The 19,399-nt window shown below is 49.6% G+C and overlaps 1 protein-coding gene across 3 annotated transcripts; it reads right to left on the reverse strand.

Moving 5' to 3' along the window:
• Positions 1-743: 743 nt before the first annotated feature.
• Positions 744-19,175, reverse strand: ARHGAP25 (Rho GTPase activating protein 25). 3 transcript variants are annotated; one of them, XM_074928529.1, is made up of 11 exons: positions 19,115-19,175; positions 13,631-13,824; positions 11,311-11,398; positions 10,766-10,882; positions 7,979-8,186; positions 5,362-5,494; positions 4,345-4,418; positions 3,653-3,774; positions 2,719-2,912; positions 1,638-2,209; positions 744-1,038 (listed from the first exon to the last, which is right to left on the reverse strand). In XM_074928529.1, exons 1-11 carry the CDS (start codon positions 19,173-19,175, stop codon positions 828-830), a joined length of 1,974 nt encoding a protein of 657 aa, XP_074784630.1. In that variant the 3' UTR covers positions 744-827. The 3 variants fall into 3 exon arrangements, with proteins under 3 accessions (XP_074784630.1, XP_074784629.1, XP_074784631.1); XM_074928528.1 differs by having other exon boundaries at positions 10,766-10,885; XM_074928530.1 differs by lacking the exon at positions 10,766-10,882.
• Between the last annotated feature and the right edge of the window lie 224 nt (positions 19,176-19,399).

Here is a 19,399-nt window from a genome sequence, read left to right on the forward strand (position 1 = left end):
AAGCTCCATTTTCTGTACTGGGTAAAGGTGCTGGTGGAGTCTCTCTGCGCAGAGAGCTCTGTGCATGGATGCGTGAAAGTGCTCTCCCAAGTCTTGTCAGCAGCTGCGCTGGATTTATACACACACGGCTATAAGGAACAGTGATTTAAAGTAACTGAACTGCCACTTAGCTAAAGAGGTTTTTGTGATACTGTGATTTGATACCTGGAGCCTCGATACCGATGAGTCTGGCACAGCAAGTGATGCTGTAGGAGACTTCTCAGTGGACCTGACGAGCTGTCTGGGCTTCTCTTGCTCTATAAGAGCAATAACCAACAGTATGTGTTAATGTGAACATCTCAGTCGTGGTGCTGACAGCATTTGCAGCACACTGCGTGATGGGCTGTGCCACTCCAGACCCTGGGGCTTTTCTCTCTCTCCAGATCCAGAATTTATGGACTTTTTGTTCCACTCAGAAGCACTGTGGGTATCTCCAGCAAGGAGCCAGCCAGCTGGCAGGAGGGATGCTTGTTGGTTTATTTTTGTAAAGGCATAATGTGTCCTTGACCTGAACTCCTGAGCAGCAAGAGGTATTGGCCTTTTCTACAGGCATCTTCAACAGCCAAAACAGGAGTTGAAAAAAACACACCATAAAAGCTAAAGAATATTTTTGAAATTTCCTGTTTCAGAGCATAAACCAGCCTCTAACTTCTGGGCTCCTTCTTCTGAACCAGCCTGTGGTCAGTAGCAGAACACCGGACAATACAAATCCCTGGCTCTGATCCTGCTTGGCAATTCCTGCAGATTCATGCAGCTGCATTTTACGTCTGTGTACAGCTGGGTGTCTTCTAGTTAGTTTTGGCATCAATTTTGCTCGTGGATTTAGCTAAGTTTTTTATCTCCTCCTCAAGCATCTTGTTTTTCTTCTCCATGTCCTTCCGTGAGCGCTCCACATTCATCAACTTCAGCTCCAGTTCCTCAGACTTCTTCTTCTCCCTCTCTATGTCCTGATTCAGCCTCACCACTTTGGCCCAGACTTCATAGTTTTCCTTCTCGAGACTGCAAAGAGAAACAGAGAGTGAAAAGAAGAGTGCTGGGAAATCACCATTTGGCTCTTAAGGAGTCTGCCCTCTGTGTCATTAAGCAATAAAATAAGCCAGAGGTGCTGTCCTGATGCCCTCACCCTCCATGGCCACGTAACACGATGCAATAAATCAGTACACATGGTACGTAATAATATGATAACAATATGTGAACCTATATAACACTGATGATTGCTAATAATACTAATTACTGATGATAACTAATAATGCAACAACACTACTGCTGAATTCTGATTAGTAAATGCTACAATATCGTAGTAACAACAAGAATTATGAGAGTGTAATTATTGCAGAAACATCACGGTGCCATACAATGATGTGATAAGGAGTATATTCGTATTGTGGTAATAAAACGTTAACAGCTATGTGATGAGAGTACAGCACATGAGCACTGACTTTTAGATAGCCTGCTATAACACTTTATTTTATTGTTAATCATTGCTATCATATACTGTAGAGTGTTACTGGTAAATAAACCTGTGCAAAACGAGTGTTGTAAAAACAGGAGCTGAAGGCTTCACACTCTCCAGAAAGCAGCACTCTGCAGCATATTACCTTTTGATTTGTTCCTCGTAGTCATTTTTCTGTACCTCCATTTCTTTTTCCAGCTTCTGGATCATGTTTTGCAGGAATTCCCTGCTCTCCTGAGCAGGCTTGGAGACCTCGGCAGGGCTGCTGGGGGGACTGGCTATTTCCTTCGGCTGGTGGCTGGGACTGAGGCCGGGTAGAAACTCCTTATCAGAGCCGCTGCTCGAAGCGCTGGGGCTGGGGACACTTTCTGCCTGGGAGGTAGGAACGTTATCGTAGGTTGAAGCCCGGTGAAGGTCGAGCAGCTTAAAAAGATCATGAGACAACGTTCTCTTGTGTCCGTCGGGGGCCGCGGAGCGCGCGCCGCTCCCAGGGGAGCTTTTCCAAAAGTCACTGGCAAATATGTCATTTTTGTCATTGCTGCCTTTCTCCCCCAGAGAAGCAGCTGGCAGGAAGGATTTCCTGTTAGGTAAAGTCTGAGTTCTTTTCCTTGACTGCGTTTTCCACATTCCCAGTGTATCTTTGGACACATTCTCTTCTCCGAGGGCACTTGAGCTCGCCGCTGGTCCGGGGGCACTGCTGGGATTCAGGTCATCTCTCTGAAACAGAGCCGTGGCATCAGGACAGCCTCGTCCTGCTCTGTGAGCAGAGCCAGGCTGCAGCGACTGCTGTGGCTGCAAGATTTACAAAAGGCACATTTTAAAGTGCTATCAGGAATGACCACAAATTTTCTGTAAAAAAAAAAAAATGATTTGGGGTTGCACCATGTTTTCCATTAAAAAGAAACTTTTGCAGAGATTCTTTCTGCGAGAAACCTTTAATCCTTAATGTTTTCACTTCACCAGCATGAACTGAGAAGGTTTCATCTATTCTGCCTTTAGCTAAAAAACTTTAATTCTCATTTTTTCCTCGAACAGTAGATTTTCCACAGGAAAGTGGAAAGTTTATCTACATCATTTTCCTGATGTAGATATTCCAGGGATGACAGTTACAGCTCATATTAATAGCAAGTGCTTTTAGTGGCTGGCTGACCTGTTAGATCTCATAATAATTAATCACACATTTATTAAATTTATGTTTTAACGTTTCTCTGAGGATCTGGCCTTACCATTTGGATCAAGCTCTCCGCCCTGGACACCGCAGGGTCCTCTGCAGCGTCCCAGCCCACGGAGCTGCGTGGGATTGGGGCTTTCTTGTCATTTTTGTGGGCTGGTGGGGAGGGCAGCACATCCTTGGATGGGGGAAAGAGGTCTTCATGGTCACTTATCATCACAGTCATCACTTTCTGGATCTGTGGCGTGCCTGGAAGAAATTAGAGATCTGTCAGCAGCAAACCCAATGCGACAGGCTTTCTTCCACCCACACTTACATTTTCTGGTCGGTTTTTCTGGTGTCCTAAATGGAGATGCCCATAGAAAGGCAGGTGAAGACAAAGGAGGAGGATCATAAAACCAAGTAAAGGGAGGGATTGTTACATCACCCCGGAATAACAGGAGTAATATAGCAACCAAGACAGGAGTCTGCTCGGCTGCACCGAGCCACAAGCAAACGACAGGTATCAGTTACACAGAAAGGCATACGAATATCTGGACCTTTTGCATGTGATGTCTGTAGAGCAGAGCAGTCCTTGGCCTTAAAATATTTCTTCTATTAGTTCTTCTGCATCTGTCCTTGCCCATGGGATTACAGTTTGGCTCAGTTAAACACTAATTTCTTTGAATTTCCTTTGTTTCTCTAAGAAGAATTTTGCACTTTCCTGCTCTAAGCAAAAGAAAGATGACTTCACAAAATTCCTGAATTGTCTGAAATCTATGGAGGGAACACACAGTACAACTCCTAAGGGGTATTTGTCACCATAAATGCATTTATAGCTTAACCAACACGTGGCTTTACTGTACCCTGCTGTACTTACTGTGCCCCGGCATGTATCTGGCTTATATCCATGGGTCTACTGTAGAAAATTTTTAATTTCAAGATTGTGGATGCAACTATTTCAGTATATCAGGTGCTCCTATGCCAATTATTCCAGGACTCCCTTTTACCTCTCATAATAATTGCAGGATCCTCTATCTTGGGTCTGATGAGGTTCACTCCAATCACTGTTGCCAGGTTATCCACACTCATCTTGTTGACGCTAGAGTTCAACTGTATTTCGTGTAGAAACCTGCCAGAATCCAAGGGTAAATATCTAAAGTCAGCGAAGCAAGACTGCAAAAAGCCTTACACACCCACTGGTATAAAGCCTTGATTAATCCATCCAGTTCTTCCTCTAAGTCCCAAGGACAGAAACATATAATTGCCCTTTAACTTCACACTGGAGCTGGGTCTTATTGGTGTCAGTAGAAAAATCACCAGTGATGAGCTGCTCACCTAAAAAAAAAAAAATCGAAGAGGAAGGGGAAACCCCCATCCAGTCTCTAACAAGAGAAAAACCATCTAGGCTGGGTGAAACCCAACAGTTCTGTTGCACAAGGCTTTGTCTAGAAAAACTACACTTTATTTTAATTCTCAGGGATTCATAAGTGGGTAGGCATTTATGCTCAGAAATTGTCAAGGTGTTTACCCCCGTGGCTGAAATTGTCCCTTTACAACAGTCAGGACCTGGTGCCTTGAGGGGAACCAAAACACAGCTTAGGAGGGCTCTCTCTAGAGGAGTCAGCCTCAGCTGTTGGGATGATATTTCTACTCACTAACACCAAATCTGAGCTGATTATACCTTGTGCAGAGGACTGACCTGCAGATATAGCTGAGGAGGTTGTAGTTGTCTCTGGGAAGGAGGGACAGTTGCTTCAGGAGATCCTGATGGCCCTAAATGCAAGTTAAGATATAGTTCTATAAAGATTCACAGGTATATATGGACTCAAGAACAGCTCTTGGTCACTCCATCCATCGTTGTACGGTCTCACCTCTTGGCGGGCATTCGCTCACCTTGGAAATTATATTTCTCCAGCAGACCAGGCAAGGATATGGAGAAGTTTCTGTGTTGCGCTCAGCACTGCTGCTGCCACAGCAGCGAAGGAAAGAGCAGGGTCCCTCCAGCCCAGCACGCGTGTGATGAGCTCTTTGGAAAGAGCTGATCATGCCTAGTCTCCTTGCATTTTGTGTATAAAAACACTTAGGACATTTTTAACCCCAAAGATCCTGAAGAATCCACAAGAAACATTTGCCTTTGAAATACAGGGCTGAACCCTGCAGTCCGCAGCGCTCATGCTACCAAGGATATCTGCCTTAATTTTTGTGTGTATAGGAACAGCATCCATGAGTGCTCTTTTTGCAGTGGTGGAGGCTTCTTTTCCATCAATATATAGTTAGGAAAAAATAGTTTCCATCTGTTTCTCACTTCTCCCTCTCCCAAATCCCCATTTCCTTCCCTGGTCTCACCCAGAGCCCTCCACCAGCTCCGCTCTCAGCTCGGGCTGATGGCGGCTGCAGGAGTTTGTGTTTCCTTCCTCTCTTGGTTTTCACACTGTTTGCTGCAAGGGTTCAATGAAAAGAGGTGCTGAGCAGCTCTTAGATCCGCTCTAGAAATTTAAGCTTTAAAATGGATAAACCCCCATGTTGTCAAGTTGGGAAATTTGGCTTTGGGAGATCTTCTCTTTATAACTTTTTTTTTTCAGGTTTGTGAAGCTCGGTAATTACACAGTTTATAATGCACAGCTAAGTATGCACCTGGCATCTCCAGCTCACAAAGCCCGGCACTGAAACACAGCTAATTTTAAGGCCAGAAGGAGAGAAATGAACACATCTTTACCTTTCTCTCATCTGCATCCAGCGCCTGACCACAGAGCAGGAAATCCTCGTACTGCATCCAGGGCACAACTGGCTCGGGGAGCTCCCGCAGGTAGAGTTTGAACAGAGAGGCCACGGTGTGCACATCTGTATCCCTGCAACGCGCAAAGACCCGCTCACGTGAAACTCAGACCCGGCTGATGAGCAAACCCTACCCTGCTCCGGGAGCATGAGATTATTTTTGAGCTCTGTGTATAGATGCAGGAGAGGGAGAGATATAAATAGGGAGGCCCAAGCAAGCTGGGGGAAATCCATAGGGCATCTCAAGCCAGGGAATGGCCCCAGCTGGCAGGAAAGCAAATGCTTGGTGGAGATTTTCCCCACCGTGGGTCTGGCAGGTCCCCAGTGTTCATACCCGGGCTGAGCCTTCCCAGCCTGCGTTTGACTCATGAGGGTTTGCATGCAAATCTTGTCTGGTGTTCACATGTTTGGCAGGCGCTCCCCGCTCTGCGCGGCGCTGGCGAAGCTTGCCTGGGGTTTTTAAGATTAACAGCAATTACTGAAGATGTTCTGCCGGGACAGATGTTTGCAGCTTTGCATACCATATAGTTTACATTATGTCAAAAGGACACTGTCAAGATCGTAAGCCTCTAATTTGACCTACCTTGAAGTCGCTAAACTGTTATAAACTTCTAGCAAAAATCCCCCAGGTCATTTATTTTTAGGATTGGTCAGGGTTTTAAAAATACTATTATTTTTAACAAATGCACATAACTATAGAGGAATTTTTTCAGAGCTGTATATTTCTAGGGCCTGTCAATGCACACCATCACTCATCCTGGATGCCTGGGCTGCCACAGCAGTTTTCTAATACTCCCAACCCAATCCTGCCATGCAAATGCGCCTGTGCAAACCCAAACTGGCTGCAAAATGGCACTAAAGGTCAAGCCAGAAACTTGCTACATTCAGGTCACTGGAAATCCTGTTATTGGCCTTCCTCCTCACTAAGAAAATGTTCTGGTTGAAGTGCATGGGGGTTGCAGTCACCCCGAGAACACCACAGCGATGTGGTGCAGGGTCGGTGTTGCAGGGTGCTGGGAAAAGGGACAAACTCCCTCGCTGTGCCCCGCTGCAAAACACGGCACTGCAAAAAAATTAAAAAAAAAGGCTTCACCTTCCTATGACCCCCATACAGGTCACAACAGGAAAGCTCTCAGCAGGACTCTGGCACCCAAAAAGAAAGAAATAGCTGCAAAGCCGATGGCCAGGATGGTTATGCTCCCAGAGATTACGCTCTACCTTGCACGGTGTGGGGATTCTTTAGGTTAAAGTGCTGTGGTTTTTCCTAACAAAACTGCATAGATCTGGGTGAAAACAGAAGTTTTACAGTGAGTGACAGGCCTGCCGGTAAAGGGATGAGCCCCCTGCACTCTGCTTAGGCAAAGTGTGTTGCACAGATGTGCAGGGAAGCTCCCAGGTTGGGGTGCTTCCCTCCCCCAAGCCCCCCAGGACCTGCGGGTGGTCTCAGAGCTCGGGTGATGCTCTGTGGGGCCGCACCCCGGGTCTGCATAGATGGGGCATCACCACAGCCGCTATCAAACACCTTCATACACATGCAGCAGCCTGGGCACTCCTCGTCTCAGTTATGGCAGACAGGGCAGGGTAGGAATTAAACCAAAAAGCCTCACTTCAGGTGCTGTGGAAAGGCAGGACCCAGTTTTCCTTTATCCCAGAACAGGTCATTGCTTCACCAGTGCGAACTGGGGGGCAAAGCCCTGGAGCAGCCTGCACAAGTCAGCAGGGGACACTAATGCCTCATGCAACCGGGGCCAAAAGCAAGGGGTTAAACTCTGACTTGGGGGTGGGAGAGGTGGGAAACCTCCTCAGAGATAATGAGGCATCTGCAGGTGGTCCATCTGCACGGACTCATAGCTGGCCTCTGAGTTATCAGGGGAGGGCTTCACTAAGAGGTGCACCAGGGGATGACCTTCCTCCTCTCATTTTGCACAGGGCATGGCAGAGCTTGCAGTAGCAAATGTCTCTCCCCAAAGCCTCTCCATGACATACAGGCAGGGACAGGCAGCTCTCTCCACTTTAGGGAGTTTGCCATTTCGTCTTCGCCCTCCAGAGGAAGGGGGTCAGGAGGATGCAGCCTTGCAGCAGCCAAAATCTCTCTCTCATCTCTATGTTTCTAGGGAAAAGCAACAGGAGGAAAATATTATGGCTATGGGCTGGCAGGGAAAGAAATAACTTCTACTGTGTGCAGTAGGGTGTTCTCTGAGCTTATTTGAGATCCTATACTTGCTCTCCTTTCTCTAAACCTCTGCCCTTAGCTATGTAGGGTCTTCCCTTTGCCTCCTTCCTTGGCTGCTGCTGCAATTAATAATTACCCTGTGGGGCCAGGATTTTCCCAAATGCTTTCCTTTATTTCCACGAATCTTATCTCAGCACCCTCTGATTCTGCTTTTGCCTCCATTTGGGGTTTCTGCTGAATCCTCTCTCCTTGTCAAGCCCTTCTGGAGGGTCCAAGTTCCCTGCAAGGCACTGCTGGGTTCTTGCGGGCTAAGGCAGGCTGCTTTGCCCCAGATTTTGGTGAGTATGAGACCTAGTTGAGTAGAAGAGGGGGAATCCAGCATTACCGGTCAAACGATGGCCTTTCCCCAGCATCGAACGCATCCCTGAGCTGTTTCACCAGGTTGTCTTGGCCAGGGAGGCGGAAGATGCCCTCCTCACTCACGCCGTGCTCTCGGATGAACTCAGCACATTTCTGCACCAGGATGGGGACCTGGTGCTGCCCAAATTTCTGTTCATAGGCCATGGTCTCTGCCAAGCGCTGGCCGAACACCACTAGGGAAAGGACAGAGAGGTTAGAGGAGCCCAAAGGCTTTGCCAAAGGCACGGTACCTGCCAGAGTGCATCAGGTGCAAATGTGACGGCAGTACCTGCTTTTCTGATAGCACAGGACCTACAAGAAGTCTTCAAACTGGAGGAAAGCAGAACTTCCTCCAAAGAAATAATAGCAAAATGAAACCTCATTCTTCCTCCAAACAAACAGTTCTCAAAATGATTAAAACACAGCAGTGAGCCTTGGTTCTTGTCCTGCTGCTTGGTTATCTTGGAGCTGGGTGCTGATACAGAGACTGGACCAGCAAAAAGGCTGACGTGAGGGCACAGGGAGAGAAGGCAAGCTCATCACACAAAGCTGAAAGATGTAGAAAGCACAGGAGACCACCAGGAAACGAGAAAAGCAGCCTTGCAGAGATATAGAGCTGGAAGTCTTACTGGTTTAGTTGTTTTTCTCCCCCCTCCTCTTTCCTCTCACCCTCCAGAAACTCCCCTGTGCAAAGAAGAGCAGTATTTTGCAGCAGACAGTACCTTTCCTTCGGAGCAGTGGCTTTTTCCTCCTGAACTCACAGCAAAAGAGGAGCTCCAAGGTGGGAAGGCAGCAGCCTGCATCCCATCTCTTTCTCCTCGGAGCCTGGGGCATGGTCAGAGCAGACAAATCCCAACTCGAACTAGCTCTGGGATATTAATGGCAGAGGGTCCTATGGTCCTCTACCATATTTTTGCCCCAGCAGCGCCTGTGATGCGTTCACCTCGTGCTCTGAAGGCTGAAATAATTCCTGTGCATCTTCCAGACCAGGAAAATGCAAGCAAACACTCTCATCTGGAACCGCAAGGCTTGTCGGCACCTGCCTCATCATGGCGATGTTTCATTTATGACTCGCTTACTCTTTTAAATAATTAATATAAACCTGTCATTGTGCACAGTAAAAGCAAATAGCTGCCTTTTTTTTTTTTTTTTCCTCTCTGCTTTGGTAGCTGATAATGAATTGCTTGTTTAACTGCAAGCTGGTAGATTTGTTAATTTGGGGATACCTCCCCTGGGCAATGCCAGCCCACTCAGCAGGTAGCTGTCATTGTAGGGTGGCAGCCAGCCCTGCAAAACCCCCCCGAGATTTTGAAGATGCTTTTGCTGTTGCTTCACACTCCACAGCTGCTCTTTGGTGTGCAACAAGCTCACAACTAGCTGGGTTGCATGGGGCTGCTTCCAGGTGGGCTCATGCCAAAACCTCCACCACGCAGTGGGTTGCTTTAAAAGCACATGTTGCCTCAGCTTGCACCGAAGCCAAAAACCTGATGCATGAAGTTTCGGGGCCTGTTAACCTGTGCATTGACATAAAATGCAGCTCCATAGTACCTGACTTCTCTGCTATCTTCAGGGCTCTCTGTACTACTATAAATTCACTTCTTCTATCATAGAAGGTCACTTTAGCTAGCTGGAGGAAACTGGCAGCCTCCTAACGTTAAGCAAGTATCAGATGCAGAGTTGTTATTAAATATTAGAGCCAGGTGGGACAATGCCCTGAAAATTTCTGGCTCATGTAATCCTAATTTCAGATGAGTAATGCTGCCTCCCCGGGGGCACAGAGTATTTCAGTTTAGAGGCAGAAAACACCAGGGTTGTGGAGGAAAACCAGCTGTGTCGCCGTTTAGGTGAAGCTTCTCTGTGCCTATGGCAGGGTCACCCTGGAAGAGCTCAAACTGGCAGCGCCTACTTGCCTCTAAACCGCTGTGATTTACATTAACACAGGAGCTGTGGGAGAGCAGAGTTCCATCATGCTTGTTTTATACAGCTGAAGGGCATGGACCCTATAGAGATATTATGTGTATAGTCAGGGCAAAGCACAGAGGAAGGAGAGGCTCAGGATGACCACCCAGATCAGTGCTCCTTTGGAAGAGAACCAAAGAGACTCCCAGCCCTGTTTCACTGGTGGATCTTGCTTAGAGGAGTTTATCCATGTAGGAAAAGTCTGAGTATTTCATCCTTATAGAGAAAGTGGCTGGAGTGACCTTTGCTGCTTCCTTTGTGGGCTTTGCCTGTGGTGGCAAATTTACAGTGTGCTCCTTTCTGATCGACTCATGTTTTATACTTCCCTGACCACAGTTTTGTGACGGCGTAAGTGGATGCCCGGGGGGGCTGGAAGCAAGGAGCCTGTTGCCGCAAGCCTTGCCTGTGCGTGCAGAGAAAATGGGGGGAGGAAGCCTGGGCTGAGCAAGAAAAGCAAGGAAAATGGCAGGTAAAAGGCAAGGTTTTTCAATGCTTTATCCCTGAATATGAGTCGTTTTCAAGAACAACGTTTTCTGGGGTCAATAAGTCAATGAGGAAGTTTGCAAAAGAGATTGAAACCAGCCCATAAATCTTCATTCATGCCTGGCTGCCATTTCCGTAACACTGCCCGTGTTTGCAGCAGACCCAGCACCACAGGGTCCAGGAGCAGGTTTCTAAGACATTACAAACTGCAGCGCCGTTTTCCAGTTTCAAGGACTCGTAAGCCCAGCTTTGAAACCCTTGCACAAAAGTCCTGCAGCCCACGAGATGGTAGGAAATCGCCTCTCCAAGAGCTGTCCCTGCTCCCCTTTACCTCCTGAGGATGACCCCAGCACTCGTCGGATGGATTTAACCCATTCCTCCATCTCAGACTGGGAATTAGCCATGAGCACACAGGTGTCCTGTCCTGCCCGGTTCTGGTCTCCAGAGACTCCTACAAAAAAAAAAAAAAAAAAAAGTATGCATCATTTATAGATGAGATTGGAGGAGAAAAGATACATTCTTGTTGTTTTCTTTGCTAAATGTTTTTGGCTCCAAACCTCGCCATTAATGTCTATTTGGCTGGGAAGTAAAGCAGTGCTCTTACATTTCACCCTTGCTGAAGGTCTGCAAGAGAGGAACAGAAACTGTTTAATGTTGCAGCTTGGCAAGGCTGCTCAGCATGCGACGTGGGCACTGACACAGGGCCCTCCTCCAGCCCTGACGTGAATATTGAAAGCAAGCCAGTGGTTTCCATGTGCAGTGAAGTGCTGTGGGGACCTTGAAAAGAAGTGGGAGCAACAGGACTTGCCCAAATGATTCTGGGTGAGGAGTGCAGCCCAAAAAAGTGTGCAGCAAAGAGGAGTGAAGCATCCTCACCTGGGATGATTTCAAAGATAAATTTCCCTCCTTCCTCTGGATTGCTGGCCACCTCCTTGATGGTGCTTCCCTGGAGAGACAGGCAGCCCTAGGACAGAGTAGAGCAGGAGCTGAGAATACCCGTGTCCCTTCTCTGTGAGGCCAACACTACCATGTGTCAGCACTGAGGATCGAAGTCCTTCTGTCAAAGAGATTTCAAGAGCTGGTGGCCTATATATATATATATATATATGGATGCTAAAAATAACTTTTTAAACAATAAGGGACACTTCTTAAATGCCAGTTTTTCTGATGAAGTGATTCTCAGAATGAGAAAACTGTTTATTTTGCACTTTCCTCTTTTTAACTCCCTTCTCATGTTTTTTTAATCCCTGTTGGGAGTGGAAGAAGAGCAAACAAAGGAGAAGGGGCTTGACAAAACACCGGAGCATCCTGTCACTGCTACACCAGGGAAGGAAAACTGTTCCTTTAACACAGCATCCCTTACACCCAGAAACCAGACGTGAAGTTTGCAGGAGAGGAGTAGAGAAAAAGAAGAAAAGGGAGGTGAAATAAAAAATGCCAACTGGAAACCAGCCATTTCCTTTGGACCTTCCTTTCCTCAACTGTCGTGGTGAACACAGGCAGCTGGGTCCGCACTGGAGGGGATGGGTGGGGACCAGCATGTGGGGGCCGAGCAGGGCTGTGAGTCAGCACCGGAGGCCTCCCAGGGCAGGAAATAAGGCTGAGCCACAGAAATAAAGTTTCTCGGTGATTTCAGCCTCCTGAAAGCCATCGGGCTCCTGTGAGCAGTGAGGACCCTCAGTGCTCCAAACACCCGAGTTGCAGCTGTATCAGTCAGAATCGTTGATGGGATCAGAGAGGTGGGAAATGACCTTGGACGGTGCATCAGGGTCACAGCAAGAGCTGCCAAAAGCACCCTGAATAGCAATAGGCTTTTTACAGCACTTTCTACATTCCATTTACAACCTGGGAGACTGCTCCTCCCAGTCACCCCTGAAACGGGGCAAAGCCAGAAGTAGGACCTGGATCCTGCCGGGCTCAGCTCTGTGCTTTCACCCCAGGGATCTACTGATCGCCTTCCCTTTACGGGCGTTTGCTATCTTGAGATCCATTTTGCTACCAGTAACAATTTGCACAGAGAATGGCTTTTCCGGCAAAGGGGAGGACCTTTCCCTGAAATTTCTCAAAACAAGGAAAAGATGGTGGATATTAAAAAAAATAAATTACAGTATAGAGAAAATGGTTGAAAAACTAAAAAGTTATCCATATAAATTTCTTCCTGGCAAGTGTACTACAATGCGTACCCTGAGAAATGCTTTATACGGGTAAGACAGAGAAATGGTTTATGCGGGTAAGACAGGGCTTGTTACAAGCCGGAGGGGCTGAAGAAGGGAGGATGCTGCCAGAGGCCTGTGGATGTCGGGCACTGGTGCAGACATTTAAATCGTGCCCAAGTGGATGATCACACTCCTGTTTTGTGCAAAGGGTTGGGCGCACATTGTGCTCCCCTGGGGAATCTCAAGAAGCATCAGAACTGACGTGCACCGGAGCATTGAGGAGATTTTGAGCCTTTTGCCTCGGAGGAAAAGGCAGCGGGGCAGGTTTCCTCTGGCCGTGCCGGGTGGACCGGGGCAGCTGCTGAATAACACAGACTGCATCCGCACTGCTGAGCCATCTGCGAAGGATGGGGCTGGGTTGGGACACAAACCCGGAGGCCAGAGAGAGAGACATTTCCTTTCATTATCCCTCCAGCTGCCCTCTACCATGGCAGGAGGTCATGACGAAGCAGCTGCCCTTTGCTATCGTCTGTCCAGCCCACAGCCCTGCCGTGAGGTCTGTCTTGGGCAGATCCTCACACCCAGCCTATGCTGAAAGTCCTGCTTGGTTTTTCCTAAAAGCATCCTGTTAGATGCCTTCCCCACCAAGTGCATGGCTGAAACCTCTCTCAAAGCTCCTGTCCCCTTCTGCACCCACCGCTGCACCAGCATCACAAAACGGTGGTGTACGAGCTCCTTTCCCCCCAGCCTGTTTCTGTTGCCTTGGAGAATGACAGCAAGTTTCTAGCTGGTAACTGCTTTGGGTTTTTTGCAGCACCCCATTGCTTGGGCACAGAGTGACCAAGCCCCAGCAGGGCTTGGAGGCACTTTAAGAATTTAAGTGCAAAGATGATCCTGATCAGGGTATCTCATGTCTGTTATCAAAGGCAGAAAACCTCTTTAATACCCTACTCCAGACCCATCCCAAACCATTTCCCTCCAAGCAAAGTCACAAGAAGCAGGAGACTGAGGACCAGCAAAGCCCAGCAGCCTCATCCTACCTGTGGTTTGACATCATCCTCATCCTTGTAGTAGTAAAGCTGCTGGCCCTTCAGCACGAAGTACCGCTGCTGCCAGTTCTTGACGATGGAGCGCTGCTTCTTCAGCCAGCCGATCTTCAAGGGCCGCTCCAGCGAGCTGGGGGAGGCCGGCTGGGCACCCGCCGGCTCCCCGCTCATCACGCTCTTGGAGCGGGCTGCCAAGGAAAGAGAGGGACGGGCTGGGGGGGACACACGGGGACGACCTGCCAGCGGCCCCGCGGCCCCAGGGCCGACTTCAGCCTCAACAGCAAGAGCAGCTCTCTGCCCCTCTGCCCGTGCTGAGCAAACTGGCTAGAGTTTTAAAGGAAGTGGCTGCAGTATCTGTCAGTATGTGCTTCCTTTTTCCTGCGTGGGAGTAATTGTCTTGCAAGTGAGAAGAAAATCATTAGCTTTTTTTTTTTTTTGCTTTTTTTTTTTAATGGGAGTGTGTGGTTTTTTTATACCCACCCCAAACAGCTTGCAGCAGCGATAGCAGAATGACCCAGCCTGGCTCGGAAAAAACTGTTTGGAAATTGCAGTTTTGCTCTGGGAGTGCGTTGCCTGGTGTTTCCAGTGGGGCAGTTCTCACACAATGGGACTGGAAAGTCTCCAAGGGAGGAAAAAGTGCCACTGTGGATTTAGTGGCTGGGCAGAGCAGTGTCCCCTGTCTCCTTTTTGCATCGTGTAGACTGGTGGCAGGGACTGGTAGTGTGACCCTGTGACATCTCTAAAGGCCTCTGTGATAGTAAATACCTTGGGAGGGATCATTTCCAGAAAGGATTTTTGCCTCTGGACAGGGCACTGGAGGACGTCAGTGCCACCCCAGCTGGGTGGCGTGAGCATTTATGGTGGCAGGGCAAAAATCATTATATGACTCCAGAGGAATTCAGCTTCGCTAGTCTCTGCACATGGTGATTTCCTGAGGTTTTATATCTCCCCTGCCAAAATGGAGCTGACGGCACCTGTGTGGGTCCTGCGGGAGAGGGCGGTGCAGGATTCGGGCCCCTGAGCCCCGCAGCGTTGGCTGGCAGAGGGCACTCGGGCTGTGAGGGAGGTGGGGTGTGGGGACTAGGGGAGCTGCGGGGGCCCTGTATCTCTGCCCCCAGGCACCTGCTTTCCCCCAAGCCAGTCAGCGGAGCAGAGAGCTGCAGAAGCTACATTAGAGGAGATTCGATGAATCCTGATGGGGAGCTGAGCGCAAAGGATGAGCTTAAAAAAGGAGAAAATTAGAAATTTTCCGTTCTGCCTTGTGATGTTTGGGACTGGGGGTGTCTCACGCCTGGACGGATGTTCTCATTGCACAGACACCCACAAGGACCATGAGCCTACAAAACATTTTGCATTTGGTGCTGAGCAGTTAGGGTGGTTTCAGAGGTCAAGGGTGCTGCAGTTCAAGAATGTGCTCAGCTTCCCTTTCTGAAATCCCCCGGAGCAAGAAATCCCGCTGTGTTTTGCTTTCATCCTTTGGAGCCAGGCTTGCGTAGGACACTCTGAGCTCACCTCTCCACTACAAACCTGTCACAGGATTGCAAACCACTTCCCAAAAAATCAAAAAGGATTGTGAATCCAGAAACCAGCCTCCAAAGTGCAGTGAGGATGCTGCTTGTATCCCAATGCGTGCTGAGCATGGGGCTGTAAGCAAGGCCCTTCGCAAGGGATTTGCCCACCAGCTCCCCTGAAAAATGCTGATACTGGGGATTACCCTGATGCAAAAACCAAAATGGGGTTTCCAAATTGCACCTCAAGCTCCGGGCAGCTTCCTTGCTTTTTACCAAAACATCTGCACTACTCAAATCTCATAAATATTAACACAATTCTCAGCAAACTGCTCCCGAGCAGCATCGCTGCTCTCTGGAGATCATGTTCCTTCACGTCTGGCAGCAGCTGCCGACTCCTCGGAGGTAAGGATTTTTGGGGAATGATCCGCAGGGGTGGAGCAGCTGCCAGGAGCGTGGAAGCCAGTGGGTGCAGGGCACTGCCTGCCTCCCCCGAACGCTTTGCTCTGCAGAAACCACAGTCCCTTGCCAAAGAGCAAATCCTGAGTGGGATGGCTCCAAACTAGCCCCGGTCTGCAAAAAGCACAACCCAGCACTCTGATGTCCTCCTGAATTTTGCTGTGTTCTCCTATCCAACCGTAGCACCTCATCTCCCCCTCGATGAAGCAGAGATGCTGATATTTGCTCTGTTTAATTAGCACTAACATTTGCGGAGTGAGGTCTCTGTACCAAGTAGGGGTAGCCACAGGGGCTTCATCTGAAGTGGAGCTGTTGCAGGACAGCTCGCAGGGTCCAAACTCACACCCAGATGGGTGGAAATCAGGGATGTGTCTCCATCCATCCATCCATCCATCCATCCATCCATCCATCCATCCACTCTGTGTTCAGCCTTCCCCAAAGAGCTCAGCTCAGCCCAGCAGCACTGGTACTCCAGTGGCACAAGACTTGGAAGGAGAAGTTGTGTCTTTTATGAAAAATGTAATGGTTTCTTACAGTTTTTAGATATTAATCTTCCTCCAAGCCCATCAGGCCGCTTCAGGGCTCCGCACTATGGAAAGGAAGCGACAGTCACTGCTAGCCGGGGGTTCCTCCTGCTCTCAGCCTTGAGCTCAATTTGCCCAGTCCTTGCTGGAAACAAGGTTTGTTCTCTCCCTCTTTGCAGCCTTTCCCAGGTGCATGAGGAATGTGCATTCAGAGGGGTACACCTGGGTCCCCCTTCTTTAGCATCAGCCCTCCTGAAAGGCCAGACTCAAGGTGCAACTGGAGGCTTAGCCGTGGCTTGGCCGTGTTCATGCACGGACACATGCGCCAGTGAGAACATGCAGGTGTATTTTTCTCCACGTGAGACAGCTCTTCCCTGTACTTTGGGCTCATTTAAGGCCAAAATAGCAGTTTGCAGGATCCTTGTTACCCACAATGTGAGCACACCCCAACCGCTGTCCCCACCACAGGGCTCATGCGGAGGCGTGGGGAGGGACCTGCTGTGGGGAGCCTGGCTTTGCAGACAGCAAGGCTATTTTTGCCCAGCGGAAAGTTTTCTGCATTCACAAAACCAGAACTACCAAGGCTGTGGCTCCTTCCTTTACCACTTTTCCAAGTTTCTACCTTTTGTGGCTAGTGAGAGGCCCAGCTCATGTGTGATGACCAGCTGAAAATTTTATTCAGGGCAGGGGCAAAGCTTTTTCCCTGGCTCTCACCAGGGTGGTCCAGCACTTGCAATCATCTCCTCCTTCACCAGCACATCCCTGCCACACTTGGCCCTGCTCCTCTGTGCCACTCTTGCAGGGCAGGAAAGAGCCACTATGAGCAACTGTGGTGCCCCCTGAAGCATTTCCTGTGGTAACTGCCTCTGAAGTTGAATATTTCCTCCAAAACATCCTCACTCTTCCTCCAGCCCTGGGGACAGGCTGCAACTGGGTGTCTGTGTCCCGCTGCCTGCTCCCTGAGGAGAGGAGCCCTGCCAAAGCGTGAGAAATTGCACCGGGTGGTATCACATCGACGCTGCCTCCTGTCCCAAATCCTCGTCTTGGGCAAGAGCCCTCCCTGCCATCCCCTTTGCTTCTGCCTCACAGGAGGGACATCGGGCAATAAAAAACAGTAAAAGCAAAAGTGCCGCAATAGATTTCGCAATTAAAATTGCAAACACAATTCTCTCCTTCATTGAAATAAATTGCTTTCCATTTTTCTCAGCATGAGGAAGCACACAGGGGCCGGCGTGCTGTCCTGGGGCTTACAAAAGCTGTTTGTGCCACGGCCACAGCTGGGGACGTGGAGGGGGAAGTGTCCCAAAGCCAGGAGGAGCCAGCAAGGGAGGTGGTGACTAATTTGCAAATATTTTCCACAAGCAAGTCACATCCTTGCTGCACCCCTGAAGATGGCAGCAGCTGGTCCCCGCAGCCAGAAACCCCAAAGCATGAGCAGCACCGCAGCACCGAGCTGTGCCCCAACGCTCAGGTCTTTGCACACACACACAACCCTCATCTCACGGGCTCGCGGCAGCAGCCAAAGCACCCAGAATTTAATCACAAAGCAGATTCTCTTGAAAAAATGTAATTCCTGGTAACAGCATAGGTTCAAGCCTGTGTCCCACTTGCACCCCCTCTGCTTCTCGGCAGCCAGCAGGCTCAGTGTCCCCCAGCCTTTTTTTCTGAGCTATGGATTAAACTTACCCACTGCTCCGCAGCCTCTATACAAAAAAAATATTAATTATCCTAAGAACGGGCAATGCAGAAATCCAGGATGCTTCTATGATGACTATGTGGAGATTTTTCCACCACGGTTGTGCAAGCTGACGAGTGCAGGTGATGGCACTGCTTCCTCCATCCACCTGCAAGTTGCTGGACCACCCAGGGCCTCATCCCGTGCATCGCCAAGCCCAGCCACAGCAGCCACCACCAGGCAACAGCAGTGCTTTGTTTGGGGCTGTGTGAAGTGAACATTTTGGCCACCCCAGTGAAAGCACCTTCAGATAGAAATCCAAACTGCCTTTGCAAGAAAATTCAGCCAGGACCACCTTGCCAGCTGACGCAAGCTGCTGGGAGGAAGAGCTCAGCACCGCAGAGGCCAGCTTGGTCAAATCTCTCTGCTGCAGGGAGAAATCAAGTTGCCAGTGTGTGCCTTGGCCGCGTTTTGGCACCAGTGCCAGGACCATGGAGGACCTTTGCCTCAATGCGTGCACAAGGCCGGGCTCGGGCAGCCCTTCCTCGACCGCAGCATCCTCGTCCCCAAATCCCCTCCCTGGTTGCTTGACCCAAAAGCAGGCATTGGCTCCACCATGATATTTTGGCCACAGACCCCACCGTGGGTTCCCTCACTCCTTCCCAAGGGCGTTCTCAAGAGGTTCTCGTGCTGCGGATGGATCCCGCGGTGGAGGAGAACCGTGCAAAGCCTGGGCAGAGGCAGGAGGTCGGTCAGGAAATGACACGGTGAAGACGTCCATGTCCTGCTGGGCATCAGAGGGCTCTTTAGCACCCGTGAGAGGAAACCAATGACGTCAGGGTGGGCGAAGAAACCTGAGCAAGAGCGAGATTGCTTCCTCTTGCCTGCACCGCTCCTGCCGCCTCAGGGCCTGCACTTCACCTCCTGCAAGGCTTGTGCCAGCAGAATGAGCCCAGGTGGTTTAAATGCCCCCCCAACCCTGGATTCTGGGTGGGCAGCACCCCACACTGCCGGGTGTCCCCACTCCCCACCCTGCGGAGACAGCCCCCGAGCCTCAGCCCTGGCCACACTCTCACAGCATCCCTCCGTGACAACTTTGCAAATCACTTCTTGTAAATCATTTGCAAACAATCTGCTGTCTCGAAAACTGTACCTGGGGGGAAGCTCCCCCCACCAAGGCCAGAAGTGGTTTTGGGTCTTGGCTGTAGCCAGAATTGCTGCTGGGCTTGGCCACAGACACCCCGGCAGACCCCAGCTTGCACCTGAAAGGCTGAAGCAGAAACAGAAGGACATAAAGAAACAGTCACGGTACCTATTTTTGCAGCATCCATTTTCAGGTTGAAATCCCAGTTCCGTGGCAGCTTGAGGGACATTTTGGATCAGGAAGGGCTTTGGTTTTTTTTCAAGAGGGACTTGCTTAGGAGACAGCCTGAAACAAAGGCTCGGATAGTCCCGTGGGGATCCTGTGCCCGGGGTGCGATTCCCCCCACGAAGAGCGACGGCTCAGCAAGGGTTCATTTGCCAACGTACTTCCTCCTCCCTCCTCTGAGAGCGGCTGTGAACAACCCCATAAAAGTACTTTCCTGCCCTGCTTTCC

The sequence above is a fragment of the Athene noctua genome, chromosome 28, assembly GCF_965140245.1.
Source record: "Athene noctua chromosome 28, bAthNoc1.hap1.1, whole genome shotgun sequence".
In the NCBI taxonomy this organism is placed as follows: Eukaryota; Metazoa; Chordata; class Aves; order Strigiformes; family Strigidae; genus Athene; species Athene noctua.

Bases quoted from the DNA above. Each gene is read 5' to 3' on its own strand.
- ARHGAP25 (XM_074928528.1), bottom strand. From the start codon at position 19,175: ATGTCCCTCAAGCTGCCACGGAACTGGGATTTCAACCTGAAAATGGAT. The intron at 4,419-5,361 runs GTAAAGATGTGT...ACTTGCATTTAG, and splicing joins TGGATGCAGATGAGAGAAAG to GGCCATCAGGATCTCCTGAA. The intron at 3,775-4,344 runs GTCAGTCCTCTG...GGATTCTGGCAG, and splicing joins CTCCTCAGCTATATCTGCAG to GTTTCTACACGAAATACAGT.